Raw genomic sequence first — 16084 nt, 5'->3', positions numbered from 1 at the left:
GTCTGAGTTTCAACTGGTCTGATGCATGCCTACATTCAACTTGGCTGCCCGTGGATGCCGCTTTCTAATAACATGTCCTCAACCTGACCTGGGGCGGGGGGTGGATTAGAGGGGTTCTTTTCCCCAGGCCCATATGTCACCTGTTATTCATGCCAGGAGAAGGCTTTTTACCAGGAGAAGGCTTTTTACCTGAGTTGTTGAGCTGAACTTGCTCCGGAGAGTTTGTTCCCCTGCTCAGTCACAGATTCACCAATTCCGAGCGTCCCTTGGAAAAGCAGGGCTCCCTCACCTGTCCTGGAGGTCGGAGCCAAGTGTGGAGGAGGGGCGACCCGATGCCCCGTGCTGCTCAGCTCTGCACCTGGCAGTGCCCTCCGCAGGATCATCGAGCCCCAGGAGCCGTTAATTATTACCCCTTTTCTCCAGAGCAGGGACGTGTAAGAAACCTGAGCCACTCCCTTTACCTCAGTGCATGTTGGGAGTGTTTACTTTCTTTCTTAGGGGCAGCTGATAGGAACACTCCTTTGCTTGCTCCCTGACACACATCGTGAGAAGTGAATTGACATTACCCACTGAATTGGACTGACTCTAACCTCGACTCTGTGCCCAGATTATAGGTGAAGGGTCCCTAAGAAATGACACTACCTGGGAAGGAATGTCATTATTCACACGTCCTTCTTTTAAAAATGTTCGCTTTGAATTAGAAATGTCTCAGGTTTTCTTTTCCTTGTTCTATTGCCAGCTCCTTCCCTGCCGGCACCTTTTCACCCAGACTAGTGGTTCTCACACCTCAGGGCACACCAGAACCACTTCTGTAACTCGCCGAACCTGCACGCCTTGCGCCTCCGCACCGGTGAGCCTCTGCTCTTGTAGGTCTGGATAGACCGCAGGCACTGATACATTTTTTTTTTTTTTTGTAAGTTCCAAAGAAGAATCTTGTAAGTATCAACGTTCAAAAACTGTTGTAATGAAGTACAAAAGAGGAATTAAAGAGTTATTTAGTCATTAGGCTACTGACTGGAATTTGGGGACTTTGCTTTTCCTCAGTACCTCCAATTTCAAAATGGGCACCAAAGACTTAGAGACCCTCCAATGACAGATACTGTGGAAATGCAAAGTGCTTTTATTTACACACACACACACACGCACATACACACACACACGTTTTAGTATCATTGTTCATTTATGTTTCCCATGTAAAGCAACTATTGATAATTTTTAAAAAAAGTTATTTTACAAGTGTAAATCTTAGAGTCCTCAAAAGAATTTCAATATAATTCAACAATGAGTTCAGTAGGCACATGTGACCTCTGGTGTCCTTTGAATTCAAATGTCAAAGTCATAGACCATTTTTCTAGATTCACAGGTTACCTGTTTGATCAATGTAGTGTTTTAAGGATTCTGTATGTTCAAAAGGTCAGACAGTTTATCTGTTTAACTTGTGTGTGAAGGTCAGGAATGATGAGTTTTATCACGTTGGGGGGTTATTTTAATAAACTGAACAGAATCAAGCAAGTGGCTTATTAGATCACAGTCAAAGCTTCTATAACCTCTTATATGAGGTCAGTGTAAATTGGGATTATTTGTGGGTGTTAACTGGATTAGTTGGCCCCATAATCCCCTGCTGTATGGACTGACCTTTGAATGATGGCTAACGGGCTCCACAGTGTCTCTAGCCTCCAGACTCCAGAACTTCTTTGTCTAAGTTTATGCTTCACCTTCACTGCCTGCACTCTTATGGGGATCATTTGCTTATTATCAGTATCAGGGCACCTCTGTTTTGCATTTTTTATCACAAGCATCCTTGAAGCCTTTATTCTGACTTCTGGTTTCCAACTAGTTACCTTTAGTTAGAGGCTCAGTGACTCATTTTATTTTTGAGTACTTACCCTTCCATAAATATATACATTTTTTTATTTTGTAATATAAAACATATATAGTTACACATGTGCAATGTGGAAAGTTGCAAATCACAGACATATAGAAGAAAAGTCACCTACAATCCCAACACTCAAATATATAAACAATTTGGTGTAAGTCTTCATTGATGTAGTTTCTCTACAGGTATTTACCAAAATGCAATTAACTTTGGCTTGATGTTTTATAACCTGATTCTATCACATAAAACATATTATGAACTATCTACCATATGTCAGTCGGTTGTTTTTTTTCCTGCAATGTGATTTTAACTAGCTGCACTATATTACACCATATAAAGTATTATTTAATCAGTTCTTTATTGTGAAAAATTCATATTACTGTAAACAAGACTGCAGTAAATGTTTATATATAGCAGCACACAACCGTGATCATGCCTTTTAGATACATTTCCAAAAATGAAATTGCCAACTGAGAGGGAATTGTGTATTTTTAAAGAATTTCTTTCCAAAAAATGTCAACTTTATACCCCTAGGATAACTCCTAGATTCTTCTCATTTTTTATTTACCAATCAAGTCCTATTTTAAATATGTACATTATTGATTTTCTGTAAGATTAAATTCCTTCTATAGATTTACCCTGTATTTTTGCTTATTTTACTTACTGTATTCTTTGCTCATCTTTTCCATATTGATTTATTAGGCACATCAACTCTTCATCATATATGCTATGAATATATTTCACAAGTATTACTTGCCTTTTAATTTTGTTTATTGTAGATGTTTTTACATTCAAAAGTTTGAAAATTTCAGTATTCAATCTATTAATATTTTTCTTTATCAGTTATATCTGTTAAAAAGCTTTCCTGCCCTTGAAGTATATAGTATGCATATTTATTTTCTTCTAGCTTATTTATTTAGATATTATTCATATATTAAATTTAACATTCAACACGTCTAGACTTTGTGATGTAAAACTGTGCTTTTTATTTATTTTTATTTTTTGGTTTCAGGAGTAGAATTTAGTGATTCATCATTTACATGTAACACCCAGTGCTCATCCCAACAAGTGCCCTCCTTAATACCCATCACTCATTTAGCCTATCCCTACCTCCCCTCCAGCAACCCTCAGTTTGTTCTCTATATTTAAGAGTCTCTCATGGTTTGCCTTCCTCTCTGTTTTTATCTTATTTTATTTTTTCCTTCCTTTCCCATATTTTCATCTGTTTTGTTTCCTAAATTCCACATATGAGTGAAATCATATGGTATTTGTCTTTCTCTGACTGACTTATTTCACTTAGCATAATACACATTGTTGCAAATGGCAAGATTTTATTCCTTTTTATCACCGGGTAATATTCCATTGTATATATATACCATGTATATGTATGCCATATCTTTATCCATTCATCAATTGATGAGCATTTGGGCTCTTTCCATAATTTGGCTATTGTTGACAGTGCTGTTATGCACATTGGGGTACATGTGCCCCTTCAAATCAGCATTTTTTGTGTCCTTTGGATAAAAACCTAGTACAGTTGCTGGGTCATAGGTTAGTTCTATTTTTAACTTCTTGAGGAGCCTCCATATTGTTTTCCAGAGTGGCTGCACCAGTTTGCATTGCCACCAACAGTGTGGGAGGATTCCCCTTTCTCCATATCCTCGCCAACATCTGCTGTTGCCTGAGTTGTTAATGTTAGCCATTCTGACAGATGCGAGGTGCTATCTCATTGTGGTTTTGATTTGTATTTCCCTAGTGATGAGTGATGTTGAGTATATTTTCACGTGTCTGCTTGCCATCTGGATGTCTTCTTTGGAAAAGTGTCTGTTCATGTCTTTTGCCAATTTCCTCACTGGATTATTTGTTTTTTTGGGTGTTGAGTTTGATAAGTTCTTTATGGATTTTGGATACTAACCCTTTCCTTACATGTCATTTGCAAATAACTTCTCCCATTGCCGTTTAGTTTTGCTGATTGTTTCCTTCACTGTGCAGAAGATTTTTATCTTCATGAGGTCCCAATAGTTCATTTTTGCTTTTGTTTCCCTGGCCTCCAGAGACATGTCTAGTAAGAAGTTGCTGTGGTCAAGGTCAAAGAGGTTGTTGCCAGTTTTCTTCTCTAGGATTTTGATGGTTTCCTGTCTCACATGTAGGTCTTTATTCCATTTTGAATTTATTTTTGTGTATGGTGTAAGAAAGTGGTCCAGTTTCATTCTTCTGTATGTCACTGTCCAGTTTTCCCAACACTATTTTTTGAAGAGACTGCCTTTTTTCCATTGGACATTCTTTCCTATCTTGTCAAAGATTAGTTGGCCATACATTTTTGGGTCCATTTCTTGGTTCTCTGTTCCATGGATCTATATTTCTGAAAAACCGTGATATTTAAATCTAACAATTTTTCTAAACTAGTAGTTTATTAACCAAGTAACATTTATTAAATAATATAGATTACAAACTCCACAAGGCAAGGACTATGTCTTATTCTCCCTTGTATCCCCAAAATATAGCACAGTGACTGTCAGGCTCATGGTTGCTCAGGCCAAATGTTTAATAGTCACTTTTGACTCCTTTCTTTCCCTTCATCCACTCCCAGTAAATCAGCAAGTCCTGATGTTGTATCTTAGTCTCTGTATCTTCACTACCCCCTAAATTAGGCCAGGATCACTTCTTCCTCAAACACTGCAATGTCCTCCTAATTGGTCGTTGCCTTCACTCTTGTCTCACTATGTGCATTCTCCACCCATAACCAGCAACATCTTCTACAGACAAAAATCAGATCACAATACTACCTCTGATTTCCTTTGCTGAAAACCTTTCTGCTGGTTGACCCCCACATCCAGGGTAAAATCTAAATCTGAACTCCTTTCCATGGCCTCAGAGACCCCCATGACCAAATTCTTCCCTATTTCTTTTACTTGATTGATTCTGTTTCTCTGGTCCTGACTCTATAGTTGCTGCTCTGGCTTGATTTTTGTTCCTGAAACAGACCAGGCCTCATTTCCTTTGCTCTTATCATTGTCTCTGCCAGAAAGCTCAGCTCTCAACACAGCTGGTTTCATTTTTCTGGTTTTTCTTATATGTTACCACCTCAGAGAGGCCTTCCATGGCCATCATATCCTAATAAGGCCTCCAAAATTTCTCTAACACAGTCCCCTATTTTATTGTCCTAATGGCAATTATCACCATCTGAATTCATTTTACTGTTTTATTACTGAGCATGTATTTATTGTTTTGGGTGATTTGTTTATTTTATGTCTCCTCTCATTAAAACTTTAGCTCTAAGAAAACGGGAACTTTGACCTCTGGGTTCATGGCTCTGTCTTCTGTGTCTAAAACAATGCTAGGCCCATGTCAGAAGTTTAAGAAACACTGGTAGAGGAACAAATAATAGTGGATTAATAAATACATGTTGAGTATATAAATACAAATCTACTTTTTTCCCAACTTGAAATGATACTTTTAGCAAGTATTAAGGTATATATATATTTTTAACACAAGTCTAGAATTTACGTTTCGTTTCATTCATCTATGTAGCTATACTGGCATTAGTTTCTTATTATTCTAACTTTATGGTACAGCTTAATGTCTGGAAGTACAATCTGATCATCATTTTTTTTCTCAAATGTTCTCGATTAGTCTAGCCTTATAATACCATAAATAGCGGCTTACTAAAGCATAATAATGATTTAGTTTATATTTTGTGATTTCACCATTAACCATTGTTGCTGGCAATTTCTCCTAGGCCAGCAGGTTCATCCATGTTATCAATTGACTTCAGGTCTAGGGGAGAAAGGCTCCTAAGAGGAGATAGTTTTCTTGGTTAATACCTTCTTTTAGGGTACTCAAGTGAGTGCTAGATTGACTACAGGAATAGCTCTGCTTTGTTCATGCCTCCCTATATTCTTTGGAGGGATGTTTCTAAACTGGTTCTGGGTTTGGACATGTGACTTGCTTTGGTCAACGGGTCAGTACCAAGTGATATAAGCAGAAAGTTGAAAATCAGCTGGGCCATGGGAGTTACTCTGTTGATTAAGCTTTGTTGGGCTCTTCAAGTCAGAACCACCATATGAACAAGGCTGGGCTAGCCTGTAGGATGAGGAGAGACCCTTGGCCCAGTAGCTCCATTACCATAGCTGACAGCCTAAAGGCAGAACCACTAAGCTAATCTGCAGCTGACTAAAGACCCAGAAATGAGTCCAGCTGAGAACAGCAGAAACACCATCCAGCTGAGCCCAGCCCACATCGCCAACCCATAGAACTATGAGCTATTTCAACGGTGGTTGTGCTAAGCCACTATGTTTTGAGGTGGTTTGTTTTAGAGTACAATCTAATGAATACATCTGGTGTGTTTTGTCATATACACAAATACAAACATGCATGCATGCCAATATATCATTAATTGAAAGTCGGAAGAAATACTTAGATTATGTTGTGTTTCTACTACAATTCTGTTGCAGGAATACAATGACCCATAGCAATAGAACAGAAAAGGAGGAAAAAAAGAGATGTGGGTTATCATTAGGTTAGGTCATTTCCACAGACCACTAAATCACTCCTGAAAAATATTTAGAGATGATTGTAACTTGAGGAAAATACACAAAGAACAATAAATTACCTGATTCTAATACTGTGTGACCCCATTGCTGTGGGCCATTCTTATCAGTTTGTTTCATGGTCTCACACCTCATATTGTATCTGAAGCTGTACTTGAGGCCTATGCTAGGCACTAAGTGAAATAAAAAAAATGAAGCAGGACAACTCCAAACATTGACGGGACTCCCAGTAAAAACCAAACTGGATTGCATTATTAAGGAAGCCAGCCATTCATAATGAGGCAACATGGTAAATTACTTTTCCAATATGTAATGCTTAAAATAAATATATTTTACAATTGGGAATTTTTATATTCAAGATCTTAGTAAATTACAACAATGATAATGTTAATTCTCTGGGAAAAATCCTGACATTTGTCTTGAACTTGAGGAGTAAACCATCATTTCCTATTTAGATTAAGGAACATGTAATTTATTTCCTATGAAAACAAAGGCTTTCGAACTTTGATTTAAAAAAATAAAAATTTTTCTTTGTTGAGAAAAATAAGATAAGGGAGGAGAAATTCCCTTTTAAAATTCTCCCCAAAGTTTAATTAAAGCCATGCTGTTTTTGATGATTGGGTCATTTAAAAACTTTTACATAGTTGATGAATTAAAACAATTTTTTTAATGTTTATTCATTTTTGAGAGACAGAGAGAGACAGGGAATGAGTGGGGGAGGGGAAGAGAGAGAGGGAGACACAGAATTCAAAACAGGCTCCAGACTCTGAGCTGCCAGCACAGAGCCTGACATGGGGCTCGAACTCATGAACCGTGAGATCATGACCTGAGTTGAAGTCAGATGCTTAACCGGCTGAGCCACTGGGTGCCCCATAGTTGATGAATTTTTAGAAAGGCTCACCTTCTGTTGTTGCATTGCAGGGCTGAACAGTAACTTTTGAATCAGGCTATGATTTGTCTTCATGATGGGGATAAATGCCACACAACTGTGTTCACAACGCAGTTGAACGATGAAAAATAATATTGAGAATGATCCAAATAATTTCTATTTCTAAGCACTTTTCCTCTTTAAGAGAAAGTTTCTCACCTTCAATATACACTGTTTTTCAACAGTGTAATGGCAAGTAGAAAGAATTCAAATTACCCAGTCATTCAAAAACTGCTGTGTGCCAGTCAGATGCAGAGATGGCCACATAGAGATGCACAAGACAGTCTCTTCCCTCAAGAAGCCACAATTGTCAACATGGACATGGACTCCATTCAGTCTTCTCTGCCACAGGAGAGAAGAGATTTCAAAACACACACACTTTCAAAATTCAGTGACAGAAAGAAACCTAGAGCATGATGGTGTTTTGATAGATTTTAAGAGGTGGGAGCCTCAACATTTTTGTTTAACAGATAAATGTACTCTTTATTTTTTTATTTTATTTTTGTAAGGTTTTTATTTATTCTTGGGAGAGAGAGAGACAGAGACAGAGGCAGAGGGTGAGTGGGGGAAGGGCAGAGAAAGAGGGAGCCACAGAACGCAAAGCAGGCTCCAAGCTCTGAGCTGTCAGCATGGCACTTGAACCCACAAACCATGAGATCATGACCTGAGCAGAAGTTGAATGCTTAACTGACTGAGCCACCCAGATGCCCCATAAATGGACTCTTTAAAGGAATGGAGAGTCCTTTTCAAATGGAATAAGCAGTCATCATTCTCCCACTCCAAATGTTACTGCCTTTTAATATTGGTAATTGTGTATAAGCATAAAGACATCCAATAGAAGGTGACAGTGATTGCTTTTTTCCTAAATATGGCAGTTAGTCAATTTGATTTGTATATCATTCTGTTTCTTCATTCCTTCTCCCCGCAGCGTATGCACACAACTTCACACTGTTCCAGTTTTGGAAAAAGATGAATAAAACAACAGCAATAGTAATAATAATAATAACACCATATAAGCAGTTAAGGTCAATGTTCTTACATCTCCGTATAAGCAGTGGAATGATACTGAAAGTCAAGTCACAGCCTGGACATTCTTTAATGGTGTATTGTAATAGTGACCATATTTCGAAAGAAAAACCGTAACATTTGGTCTGCTTTCTGGGCAGAATCCATGGATTTAGGAATTTGCTAGGATTGGAATGATACAGAGAAGATTAGCATGGCCCCTATGCAAGGATGACACACAAAATCATGAAACATTCCATATTAAAAAAAAAAAAAGGAATTTGCTAGGAAATCAGGGACATATGAATGTTAAATTAGTAACACAGTTCTCATTTATTCAGACTGTGAGTGATGTGTTCTTGACCCCTGTCTGTATTATTGCTAAGGGACCACACTTTGGATAGCTCCCATCATCTCGCATATATCGAAACCACCCTGTTGCTTATAACACACACTTGACACAGCAGTCACATGTAGAAGTAACTAAATGTGTGTATGTTTTTTGTTTGTTTGTTTGTTTTTTCTCTTTTAGTTTTTCATTTAAAAGTTCTCATACTCTGGGGCACCTGGGTGGCTAAGTCAGTTACGCGCCCGACTCTTGATTTCAGTTCAGGTTGTGATCTCACAGTTCGTGAGATAGAACCCCACATTGGGCTCCGTGCTGACAGCACGGAACCTGCTTGGGATTCTCTCTCTCTCTCTCTTTCTCAAAATAAATTAACTAATTTTAAAAAAGTTCTCAAACTCTCACAACTGTTTTTCTATCTCCTGATAACTCTAGTTACATATGGTCATATATCTTAGGCATAGGTGCTTGTATAGTTTCAGAAAACAGGACGTCGTTGAGCTTATGTTGGCTACACCCACTGTAAGTAGCTCCTGGAGCATATCCTGTTTGCATCCTTCCCGGGACAAATTCCTGTGACATCAAGTAATTCACAACATACTGGTGGAGCAAGGTTAAACACTTTAGTAATGTAATTATGTATCTTCTGGGTAGTGTCTGTTTATTACTTAGAATAAAAAGGAGGGGCTATTAAAATACTCCTCTTTCTAACTATATATGCGTATGATGCCAGTTTTTGTCAATATCGTAGCAGGTTAAATGCAGAAACAGATAGGAGAATTAAATGCAGACACATAAATTAAAATTTAATGACTGAAAATTGAAAGACTGAAAAAAAGACTGAAAAAAAAAGACTTATTTCTATTAAGTTAGATAGAAAAGAGATTTGCCAACTACAAAACAGTGACATTTTCTTCAGTACATTTTTTGTTTGTTTGTTTGGGAAAATATAGCCATTTTTGATAACATAGAATTGACATGTAGTGAATTTATATTTTTAAATAAATTAACAGGTAAATTGATTTTTTTCTCAGTTTTAATTTCTAACACAGTAAACATCTATAAATATAATCTATGTAAGCAAAATTCTTTGGGGTTGTCAATGATGTGGAAAATGTAAAGAGATTTCAAGTAACTAAAAAAGTTGAGAATTGTTGGTTGGGAACAAAGAGATGCGTGGGACCTAGAATAGTACATTTGGGGAGTAATCAGCATTTAGCTGGTGATTGAAATATGAATGTGGAGGAAATTGGCCAGAAAAAGTTTATAAAGGGAACAGAAATGACTCACAAGGAAATGATGAGCTTTAGTTTCTTAACCTGTCCAAGTGTCCCTCATCTACAAAATGTGAATAGTGTTCTTTGCATTGTTGTAAATGGGTCAATGTTTGTAAAGCACTTGTTATGAAGAAGGTACATGATATTTACTTTCTCTTTTTCTATTATTTATTTATTTATTTATTTATTTATTTATTTATGTTTGAGAGAGGGAGAATGCACAAGCACATGAGCAGGGGAGGGGCAGAGAGAGAGGGAGGGAGAGAGCATCCTAAGCAGGCTCTGCTCATGTCAGCCCAATGAAGGGTTTGATTTCATGTGAGATCATGACCTGAGCCAAAATCAAGAGTCGGGCACTTCACCAACTGAGCCACCAGGCACCCCTGAATCTTTTATCTTTCTTAATTCGAATATAGAATTAGTTTCTTAGACATTTCCAATTGACCAGTCAAGCACTCCTAGTTTCCTTTATGCAGGAGCAAGTGTAGATGGGAAGCAAGCGGGGAGAGAAAGCTTGAGACAATGAAGGGAAAGGTAAGTGTAGCTTGTCATCTGCCCTTACTGTTTTCATATGGTTCAAGCAGCCCCTGCCTTTGAGATGACTGACTTTATTACTTCTTTTAAATTGGGTTCAAATGTCCTATTTTTTTCAGTGTGGCAGAAAGAACAGGAAGACATTGGTATCAGATGTGATTTGAATTCTGCTTGTGCTCCGTACTGGTTGTGTGACCATGAGAAGTTACTCCACTTTTTGGAGCCCTAGTTTCCTACTCTGTACAATGAGAAGCTTGACAGAGACCTTGGGAGTCCTACTGTACAAGGCCATGCAGGTGAAGTGCTATGTACCTTACATGTAATCGTTGCTTAGTAAGTGAAAACTGTATTGCTGTTTGCTGAGACCCAAGCAGGAAAGGGCAAAGATCTCTAAAGCAAGAAACCGACACTTCCAAGACTGAAGTGCAGCATTAGAACTGAGAGATGGAACTAAAGGGAAAATGAAAGTAGATTGTGAATACTGAAAAACAATTTTAGAAAAAAAATTCATAGTTTGAAGGTTTTATTTTTCCACTGTGATTCAAACATCCGTTTTAATCCTTTCCAAAAGGAGAGACATGCGTACAAATCTGTATCATCTGTACCTATATCACATGTATCTATCTGTCCATCTACTCACCGAAGCGAGTACATGGACTGGCAGCCACTGAAATTCAGGGTGCGTTGGGCAGAGGGTAGGAAGAGTGGTTTCTATAGTTGGATGGACAGACAACTATGACAGAAGAGAGGTGGAGAAGTCCCCGCAAATTCAAAAGCTGAAAGCATCTGCAATGTTATTCATACGAACACCCACATTTTGCAACTGTGGTTGTGCTGTGCTCTGCCGGGCTCCATTTCCATGGAATCTCTATGTAGGTTATTCATTAAAGGCCAATTTATTTTCCTACAGTGCCATGAAAATGTTGGAGGCAGCACAGCACCGATAGAGACGGTTCAGGCTTTGGAGCCAGGAAGAAGTTGGTTTGACTCTTAGCCCTGTGAATTTGGGCAAATTAATTAATGCAACCTGTAGTACTGAGTGCCTACCATGTCCCTGGCATTGTACTAATTTCTTATGACATGATAATGAGCAAAGGCATCTATAATCCCCACTCTTATGGACCTCACAGTATCAAGAGGGAGATAGACATTCTTTAAAAATGACACTAATGAATATATGATTATACTCTGAGATAAGTTCTAAACTGCATTATAAGTCACAGGGTGGAGGAAATGGCATCCAATCAGAAGGAGCAGCCTATGCAAAAGATCTTTGGCGGAAAAGAGCAGGGAAAATTAAAAGACTGAAAAAAATTCAGGGTAGCTGGAGTGAAGATAGCCGGAGGAGGGAATCAGAAGCTCCAGCTTCATTGTCTGTAAACTGAGAATAATAACACATAAGGTTGTCTTATGGGTTAGTGAGAGCATGTGAGATGCCCAGCCAATGGTGGCTATTCATTAAATTGTGGCTACAATTACAATTACGTAATTGTTGCAGAGATGAAGAGTTTTTTCAATTGTGTAACATTTGATCAACTTCTCTAACATTTCAGTTGTGCTCACCCTTTACGACCAACCTGGCAGATACACTCATCCCGGTGCCTGCAATGCCCAGAAGACTTACAGTTTGGGGAGAAGTGTGGTATTTTCTTTTGGTCTTGGACTATGTAGATGCCTGTCAATGAGAGAAGGAATGTCGGGTGACCATTGTTGAAAGGAAGGAAGAGGTCAAAGAAACCCAATGCTATAAATCTTTTTTTTTCTCCCTAGACTGTCTTGAAATGTAACATTCCATTCCCGTAATCTGTCATTTTTCTATCCCACAGGCAAAGGTCCCAGCCCCCAATGTGTACCTGTAAGCAAAGATCTGAACAAGGAAGCTACTGCAGAAAAAGCTCTTTTAGCGGTATCAGAGAATTAAATTGAATTGCAGAATTAGGTAGCCTTGAGGATGCAGTATTATTTAGTTGTTTGTTTGTGTTTTACGTTTTATATAATGAATTTTTGTAAGTCCTTCTTTAAAAGTTTATTTATTTCTTTTTGAGAGAGAGAGAGAGAAAGAGAGAGAGAGAGAAGAGAGGATCTCAAGCAGGCTCCATGCTGTCAACGCTCAAACCCATGAACAGTGAGATCACAACCTGAGCTAAAATCAAGAATCAGATGCTTAACCAACTGAGCCACCCAGGTTCCCTTAAGGTTTTATTTAAATTCCAGTGAGTTAACATACGGTGTAATATTAGTTTCAAGTGTACAATGTAGTGATTCTACACTTCCATGCAATACCCGGGGCTCATCACAAGTGTCCTCCTTAATCCTCATCACCTGTTTAACACCCTCCCCCCACCGCACCTCCCCTCTGGTAACCATCAGTTTGTATTCTGTAATTAAGAGTCTCTTTCCTGATTGGCCTCTCTCTCTCTCTTTTTTCCCCCTATGGCCATTTTTTGTTTGTTTCTTAAATTCCACATACAGGTGAAATCATATGGTATTTGTCTTTTTCTGACTGACTTATTTTGTTTAGCAGAATACTCGCTCGCTCCATCCACGTGATTGCAAATGGCAGGATTTTATTCTTTTGATGGTTGAGTAATATTCCATTCTATAAATATCCCACATCTTTATCCACTGATCAAAGGACACTTGAGCTGTTTCCATAATTTGGCTATGGTTGGTAATGCTGCTGTAAACACTGAGGTGCATGTATACCTTTGAATGAGTATTTTTGTGTTCTTTGGGCAAATGCCTAGTAGCTCAATTGCTGGATCATCGAGGAGAAATGGATAAATTCCTAGAAACAAGTAAACCACTGAAACTGAAACAGGAAGAAATAGAAAACTTGAACAGACTGATAACCAGCAAAGAAATTGAACCAGTAAAAACAACACAAAACGAAAACTCTCAGCCAACAAAAGTCCAGGACCAGATGGCTTCACAGGTAAATTCTACCAAACATTTAAAGAAGAGTTAGTACCTATTCTTCTCAAACTATTCCAAAGAACAGAAAAGGAAGGAAAACTTCCAAATTCATCCTATGAGGCCAGTATTACCGATACCAAAACCAGAAAAAGCCCCACTAAAAAAGAGAACTACAAGCCAATATCTGTGATGAACATGGATGCAGATAGTCTCAATAAAATACTAGCAAACCTAATCCAACAATACATTAAAGAAAATCATTCACCACGATCAAGGGGGATTTATTCCTGGGTTGCAAAAGGTTCAATATTCACAAATCAATCAATGTGATAAACCACATTAATAAAATAAAGGATAAGAAGCATATGATCGTTTCAATAGATGCAGAAAAAGCATTTCACAAAGTACAACATTCATTCATGATGAAAACCCTCAACAGAGTAGTTTTAGAGGGACTACACCTCAACAAAAGAAAGACTTTAAATGGAAAATCCACAGCTAATATCAGCCTCAATGGAGGGAAACTGAGAACTTTTCCTCTACAGTCAGAAACAAGAGAGTGATATCAACTCATACCACTGTTATTTAATATAGTACAATCCTCAGCAATCAGACAACAAAAGGAAATAAAAGGCATCCAAATCAGCAAGGAAGAAGTCAAACTCTCACGATCTGCAGATGCCATGATACTCTACATAGAAAACCTGAAAGACGTCACTCAGAAATTGCTAGAGGTGCAGGCCCCCAGGAAGAGAGCACCTGCAGTCCAGGAATGGTAGCACTAACAGCCTAGATCCAAATTCCTCTCCATTCCTGATGTCTCTGCAATCTTAGCCTCCCCATCCCTAGAAACGGAATACTGATGAAAATAGTAATACCTGTTTCACAAAGTTGTTGTCAGGATAAAATGAGTAAACACAGTGAATGGGAAAAACCTTTAGGAGAGCTTTTGGCACAGAATAACTTTTCCCCCCAGTTTTATTGAGATATAGGTCACATGGAATGCTGTATATGCTTAAGGTGCACAATACAATGTTTACATACATTACCTATGTATCACTTACATATATTGCGAAATAACTACCATATATAGTCAGCATCCATCATCTCTTATAGAAAACAATAAAAAGAGAAAGCAAAAAAGAAAAGATTTTTTTCTTGAGATAAGAACTCTTAGGATTTACTCTCTTGTTTTCAGATAGATAGATAGATCTATATCTCCCGAAGCAGTGTTAGCTATGGTCACCATGTTGTACGTTTATATCCCTAGTACCTATTTATTGTATAACTGGAGGTTATACCACCTTCCTTCTATTCCTCCAAACTCCCCCTATGCCTCACCTCTAGTAACTGCTAATCTTATCCCAATTTCTGTGACTTTGGTTTTGTTTGTTTTTAGATTCTACATAGAAGTGAGATCACCTAGTATGTGTCTTTCTCTCTCTTTTTTCATTTAGCTTAACACCCTCAGAGTCCATCCACGTTATCGCAAATGGCAGAATCTCCTCGTTTGTATATATACTGCAACTTGTTTATGCGATCATCCATCTATGAGCTTAAGTTGTTTCCATATCTTGGCTATGGTAAATAATGTTAGCGATTAATTTGACGCCCAAAGTAGTTGTCAGTTTTTGCGCCTCCCCCTTCCAACATATACACACGTGTACTCATATACACATATAAATATAAAGATAAATACACACACGAGGTTTTGATAATCTTGATGTCAAGCTGTGTATAATCTTCTTAGGGTGCTTTATACAATTAAAAGAGCTTTGGCGTTAATGAGTGTTCAATACCATAGCTATCAAAGGCAGTAGACAAGAGGAAGAATGTTTTAATCCCCACAGCATCTTTCTAGGGACTAGTGTTGCTTCATGATAGCCAGTGCATGAGGTAGCAAGGAGGGGGGAAGATTACTGTTTGAGTAGCTCTTCTTCCGCTTCCTAATTTCATGTGTCAACATCAAGCACGTCAATCCTACTGGCTGCCCCATCCCCTGGCATCCGCCCCAGCAAAATTAAGGCCTGGGAAAAATCAAAAGAAGATAGAAGGCAGGGAAGGGAGTTAAGAAGCTTGTTCCACTTGCAGGCAGTTAAGCATCTTGCATCCAGACCAAAGTCCTGCGACCAGGACTCAGGGTGTGTTTCTGGGCTTCAGTTGCACAAGAAGGGACTAACACATCAGCACCTCCTTTCCAAATTCCACATCAGCTGTCATCCGAAGCAGTGGACTGGCTTTTTTAGCCTCAAGCTCCTGTGGGTACAGATCCCTGGAACCTGAAACTTAGGGGCTCACATTTCCATTGCAGTTTTATAGCCAGAGGGTTCCCTGGTTCCTGTCCATCTCTCACTTTGAGTCTGGTTTTGTTGACATTATTTTCTACAGTTGGGGAACTTGAAGCCACAGGAACCCATGATGTTGAACTCCCGATGTTGAAACTGCAGTTCCGGGCCACAAATCACCAGTTTCCCCTTTTACACGTGTTACTATAGTTGACCCTTGAACAGGACAGGTTTGACATATGTGGGTCCAATTAGAGGCGTGATTTTTTCAATAAATACAGTCCAGTACTATGAACATTTTTTTTCTGCCTTATGATTTTCTCAATGGCATTTTCTTTCCTCCAGCTTATTGTAAGTTTACAGTATA

General features: G+C 38.4%; 1 protein-coding gene, 1 long non-coding RNA gene and 1 other non-coding gene across 6 annotated transcripts in view; 2 read left to right on the top strand and 1 right to left on the bottom strand.

Moving 5' to 3' along the window:
* The window catches only part of RASSF6 (Ras association domain family member 6), a 49181-nt gene extending 48720 nt beyond the window's left edge, over positions 1 to 461 (bottom strand). The window contains exon 1 of one of the 4 annotated variants that reach the window (XM_027058192.2): positions 190 to 461. In XM_027058192.2, coding sequence (XP_026913993.1) covers positions 190 to 383 — 194 coding nt within the window. In that variant the 5' untranslated portion in view covers positions 384 to 461. The remainder of the gene's footprint in view (positions 1 to 189) is intronic. The other 3 variants (XM_015080202.3, XM_053217255.1, XM_027058194.2) reach the window with 3 other exon arrangements.
* A 41-nt stretch (positions 462 to 502) lies between these two features.
* On the top strand, positions 503 to 16008 carry LOC113596819 (uncharacterized). Its single transcript, XR_003417732.2, has 4 exons — positions 503 to 614; positions 740 to 850; positions 13264 to 13451; positions 15821 to 16008. It is a non-coding gene; the product is annotated as an uncharacterized LOC113596819 (long non-coding RNA).
* LOC113601050 (U6 spliceosomal RNA) lies at positions 8523 to 8625 on the top strand. The gene has a single exon (XR_003422188.1). It is a non-coding gene; the product is annotated as a U6 spliceosomal RNA (small nuclear RNA).
* Positions 16009 to 16084: the final 76 nt, after the last annotated feature.

Source organism: Acinonyx jubatus, chromosome B1 (assembly GCF_027475565.1).
Source record: "Acinonyx jubatus isolate Ajub_Pintada_27869175 chromosome B1, VMU_Ajub_asm_v1.0, whole genome shotgun sequence".
Lineage (NCBI taxonomy): Eukaryota > Metazoa > Chordata > Mammalia > Carnivora > Felidae > Acinonyx > Acinonyx jubatus.
The sequence above is the reverse complement of the archived record's forward strand: the minus strand, read 5'-3'. Positions and strand labels throughout refer to the sequence as shown.